Source organism: Cheilinus undulatus, linkage group 11, assembly GCF_018320785.1.
Source record: "Cheilinus undulatus linkage group 11, ASM1832078v1, whole genome shotgun sequence".
NCBI classification, from domain to species: Eukaryota; Metazoa; Chordata; class Actinopteri; order Labriformes; family Labridae; genus Cheilinus; species Cheilinus undulatus.
The window spans coordinates 18700913-18706467 of NC_054875.1; the positions used below are offsets into that span (position 1 = coordinate 18700913).

General features: G+C 37.7%; 1 protein-coding gene across 1 annotated transcript; it reads right to left on the reverse strand.

Moving 5' to 3' along the window:
* Positions 1–234: 234 nt before the first annotated feature.
* Positions 235–4418, reverse strand: LOC121517912 (taste receptor type 1 member 1-like). Its single transcript, XM_041800022.1, has 6 exons — positions 4240–4418; positions 3670–3973; positions 2842–3564; positions 2502–2708; positions 2233–2353; positions 235–1163 (listed from the first exon to the last, which is right to left on the reverse strand). Exons 1-6 carry the CDS (start codon positions 4416–4418, stop codon positions 235–237), a joined length of 2463 nt encoding a protein of 820 aa, XP_041655956.1.
* Between the last annotated feature and the right edge of the window lie 1137 nt (positions 4419–5555).

Below are 5555 nucleotides of genomic sequence, written 5' to 3' on the forward strand. Positions count from 1 at the left end.
AAGGACCTACAGTGAGCCAGAGGATATTTTACTGGCTGGAGGTGGACACCTATTGAGTGAAATCCTACTGTATCTATCTTCATGGTTAAGACATTTTGGTAAGGTAGATGTTTTAGAGCAATGGACGCAGTGACAAACGACATTGGTATTAGTATCAACAATTGGCCAAATTTTTATTATAAGTAAGGGCCCTGATTTACACATTGTTCCATCTGTAATATTTATTTGCTGCTGCTACTGACTGATTGTTTTGGTGTAATTCTGAATGAGACCTTGGAAGAACTGCTGTGTGTTTTTGTGGGGTTGGAAAATGATGATGTAACACTTTGGGAGGAAATACCACAGCAGAAAAGAATAAAGACTGGAGAGTACTGCCAGGGCGTTTAGTGTTTGGATGTACTTGCCTCGGTAGAGCACCTGCACAGTGGCAAAGATGATCCAGGTGAGGATCAACAAAAGCAGGCAGAAGGTTATTGCTTTGGCCTCATTGTAATTTTTGGGGAGGTCTTTTCCCATGTAAGAGAAAACAAAACAGAGAGAACCCAAACATACAAGTAGAATAGCTGAACCGGAGAATGCTTCAAATTTAATGTCACAGCTAAGAACAATTTGTTGTGGGTACCAAATTGTTTCATTGTAGGGCATTGGGGTGGCAGAGGCGTACATTACAAGAAGTAAGAATGCCTGAGTAACAAATGCCACAGTGATAATCAGCCACTGTCCATGATATTTCGTCCACCAGCTGTAGAGTTTTGGGAACTTGGCAGCCATTTTGAAAATGCAAACAATCTGAAAAGAGCGCACCACAAAACATGCAAGACAAACAGTGTAGAACAAGAGAAATGGTAATGACCTAAAAATACAAGAGGAAGTTGTTGGCTTGCCAAAGTAAAAGAATACACTGATACTACAGAGGCTGAGGCAGCCTAAAATGAGGAAGCACATTGGTCCCCCAGCAGACCTGACTACAGGGGTGTTGTAGTTGATGGCAAAGAGAGCAGACATGGCGAATGTGAGACCATCCAAGGCCATGGACCCAGCCATGATCAGTATAGCTCCGATGTCTGTAAACGGGATGTACTCCACTGAGCGCAGATTACATGATGTACTTCCATCTGCAGACCATTCTGTGTCTTTACAGTTGAGGCACTTGTAAGGATTCTCTGTTTAACACAGGAGACAATTTGTCAGTTCAGTAAAGATTTCCTTCAGGAAATGTTTCCTTTTTTTCCCACATCAAATTCAGATCAGACAGGCAAGGAAACAGTCAGACTTTGTAATTATAGTATTCATTGAGAAGCCTGAACTTAATAAAAATGGTTTTGGATGTTTCGTCAGAACCATAGACTAAATTGCATTATCAGACAAAGAATAATATACTCACCAGCCACTTTATTAGGTACATCTGTTTGATTGATTGTTAAAGCAAAAAGCACATCAGCCAATTGTATGGAAGCAACTGTAGACATGGTCAAGATGACTTGCTAACATTCAAACTGAGCATCAGAATGGGGAAGAAAGGGGATTTAGGTGACTTTGAACATGGTATGGTTGATGGTGCCAAATGGGGTTGTCTAAGTATTACAGAAACTGCAGATCTTCTGGGATTTTCATTCCAAGGGTTTACAGAGAATGGTCAGATAAAGAGAAAATGTCTAGTGAGCGGCAGCTGTGTGGATGAATATGCCTTGTTGATATCAGAGGTCAGAGGAGAATGGGAAGACTGATTTGAGATGATGGAAAGACAACTTCGTAAAATAACTACTTGTTACAACCAAGGTATGCAGAATACAATCTCCAATAGCACTGATTTATGAAATAAAAAATAAAACTGTGAAAAATGGAGGTACAAGATTTTGTCCTAATACCAGGAATTTGAAAATAACATAACACAAAGCAGGTTCTAGACCTGCTCTTCGTAAAGTCTTGAGATGGGGTCTGTTATGCATTAGCTCTATAAAAATAAATGTAGATGATTGATGAAGAGCGATGTTGAATTTGTGAGACTAAAATTAATTTACATAATTTCTGTCCATAATTGTACTTGCATTGTTCAGAGTAAAAAGAGTGCCTTGAATATAAAGTTGTGTTAATCAGCAAGAAATTGATAGTCAAAATTTATTTCCATCCCCAAAATCATCGAGGGTGAATCATTTACAATGTTGTTGAGTTACAAAACTGCAAAGCTAAAACAAACCATGAAAGGATGATAGTCAGTAAAAATAATAACACCTGTATGGTTGATATAAGTTCCTTTTGGACAGATTGTACAGGTGAAGCAGCATTTGTGGATTCCATTCTGCTCTTTAACAAATCCTTCAGAACATTCTTTGGAACACAGTGAAATAGGCACCTGTAAAAAAAAAAAAAACAACTATTTATTAACACTTAAGATATCAATGGTATGGACCATCCAGATTTTTAAAGAAAAAAAATGTATCCATCTTAGATTTAAGGGATACATTTCACCTTAAGCTCACACCATACACAAAACAACTCACTTCTCCATTTGTGTACCAATGAATTTTGCTACTGTTGATGAAGAAATTCATAGATGGGTGAAAATGATAGAAGCCAATCTCCTCTGCCTCACCACTGTGGTTCCAGAAAACTATTGAGTAAGATCCGTATTTGGGGTCACCATTCTCATCAAACTCAATGCTTTGATTTAAAAGTGTAAAGTTTGACTTCTTCAGCTCTGCCAGGACCTGATGTTGGTTCACAAAGTTCACATCAGTATTATGTCTTGTATTAAAGTATGACATTTTCAAAACATTCAGATAAAAAAAGAGGTTGAATTCAAATTCTTCATAAAAGGTCAAAGGTTAGTTGTGCTCTTACCATGTGGGGGTACAATGTAATTTTACCATTACATCTGTCAGAGTCACATTGCAAAGCATTATGCAAGGCATGAGCAATGGCATACACAGCAGAATATACAGGAAAGGAGAAAGATGGGTCCACAGAAAGGATTTCTTCTGCGGTGAGGCTGCTGCAGTTGCAAACCCGGTTACAAAATGTCAGTTCTTGTAGATTTTGACAAGTCTTGCTTTTAGTAGAATATATAAAATCATCGAATCCAGGTATAGTCACAACTGGCTGAGACACCCCAAGTACAGTTCCAATGTTTTCAATTCCTTTCTCCTTAGGGAGTCTTTTGGTCAAAGACCAAGCATCTCCTGCTATCCACACCTTTTGCGTAATATTCAGGTGTATTGCTGACTTAATTAAATCTTCAGCAGTCATTCTAGGAGCAAAAACAATAAGAGCACGTATTTCATGTAATTCTATCTGCTTAAACATCTGGGAATAATTTGTATCATCATTGAGACTCTTTGTATATGCCAGGCAGATATCTGTATCCTTGATCCTTTGTAAGAGAAGGTCCAGTCCATCATGGCCATAATCATCATCACTGTTTAGGAAAGCAACCCAGTGCCAGTTGAAATGCAGCAAAATATTCACAATAACTTCTATAACATCTTTACTGGGATGCACTGTTCGTAGGAAAGAGGGGAATTTTGCCTTTTTAGAAAAGACAGAACTGGAAGATCCATAGTTGACCTGTCAAAAGGTTAAAACAAAATTTGACATTTAAGTGACATAAAAAAATCCTATGAATTAAATCTGTTTCAAATGACAACACAACTTAGTCTGTTTTTAACCTACCATAGGGATGAGATCTGTCATGAATAGCGGGGCTACATTCAAGGCCTGAGTGCTTGTAAAAGGACCAACCACTGCTATCACTTTGGATACATTAGAATGATTTCCTTGTTCAACCCAAGGTCGGACCAACCCATTGACTGAGATAAGATTGAAAATTCCGGGAAAATTCTGTGTATCTGAGCAGTGATCAAACATCTCATAGCCGAGAGATACATTTGGTAGTAGGTTTGATGAGTTATTGATTTCCTCTACAGAAAATCTCATCAACTGAAACCTCCGATAATTTGGTAGAAGGATAGGCTGACTGAGAACAGGGAGGACAACAGGAGATGTAGTACTCTTGACAGCTAACCACAGTTTTAACAACTTCATTTTTGCAATGCAATTCCCTCAGTGGTCTCTCACAGCAAACAGGATTTTTTTGTTCAAGGGCCAAGGTCCTCATGCCATGCATGAATGCTAAGTTATTTGTTCATGTAATAGAGTACTCACTTAGTAAAATTGTTTCTTCTTATGATTGTTATTATTTTTGTTACATTTTGCATCAACAATATATTCTATTAGACTCACCTGGAGCACTGTATAGTTTCTGGTCTGTCGTAATGATCAGGGACACTGTCATGATGAATCTCAAAAAGTCCACCAATCAAATAATCACCATCCAGCTGAAACTCTGAGACTGACCCGCTGCATTGAGGTAAAGCATGAAGAAAAGTTCCCAAAAGAAAAAGAGAAGCAAGACATTTCATTGTCAAGCTTTCGGTTCGGTACTAATGTGAACTACAACAGGACTCGCCTCTGCTTTTATTAACTTATTTGACACAGGTGTTGACTAAACCATTGATTTCCATGAATTTGGGAGTACATTAGGTGTCATAAAGTGGGACTTATTAATGCCTGGAGGAGGACACACAAATCAGTATGCAAACATCAAATCTGCTACAGAACACCACAGAGGGTTTAACAATCATGAACTAACACGTTCAATTTTTTTGGTCATGAATAAATCTGGGAAACAGGGTCTCTTCCTGAGGACTCAACAATAAATTCACTATAGCTTTTAATTTATTGTTTACACATGATAAGAAGTAATTATGTAATGGCTGTGTTTCACATTGTTGTGGACAGCTTTTGTTTTACTCTGTATTATCTCCTGGTTTCTAAGACATCACTGCTTTGAGAAAGAATTGCATATTGCACTTTGTCGGTTAAATGAGTGTGGGAAAAAAATGTTTTACTTTAAATTTCACAGCTTTGCTATAGCAAGAATGATGTCATCTGCACTTTTTCTTGATACATAACTTGAAGACTGTCTACCAACAGCTCTTGTAACAGGAAGTACATCTGAAGTAACAGTGAACATGCAACATTACACAAGGCATCATGCTGAGTTTGACATCTCAAGCCTGTATCATTTGTCAGTGCTGTAAGGCTATCTTCTCTCAAATTATCCAAACATATTTAAATTTCAACCACAGTAAGGTCCGCTACAGATTGCAGTCTCACTGCTGCCTTATTTCTCATCATGCTCTGTATTTACACATTACATTTGCAACAGAGCAATACTGGTGTCCCCATGTATGGTGAGTGAAAACAGACTTTTAGATTTTTTTGTGTAAATCTTTAAAAAAATAAAAAATGAAACATGACTGACATACTGTAAGTATTCAGGCCTTTTGCAAAAACGTTGAAAATTTAGCTCAAGAGCCTCCCATGTCTCTGGATCTTTGCCAAGATGTCTATAAACCTTGATTGAAGTCAATCTGTAGTAAATTAAATTGATTGTACATGATTTTGAAAAGCAAACAGCTCTCAGGCCCAGCTGATAATACATCTCAGAGCAAAATCAAAGCCCTTAAAAATGAAATCATCATGTTAAGGCTGCA

Coding starts and splice junctions, on each gene's coding strand:
- LOC121517912 (XM_041800022.1), bottom strand. CDS start 4,418: ATGAAATGTCTTGCTTCTCTTTTTCTTTTGGGAACTTTTCTTCATGCT. Junction 3,974..4,239: donor GAAACTATACAGTGCTCCAG/GTGAGTCTAATA, acceptor CCCTGTTCTCAG/TCAGCCTATCCTTCTACCAA. Junction 2,709..2,841: donor TTACATTGTACCCCCACATG/GTAAGAGCACAA, acceptor AACCAACATCAG/GTCCTGGCAGAGCTGAAGAA.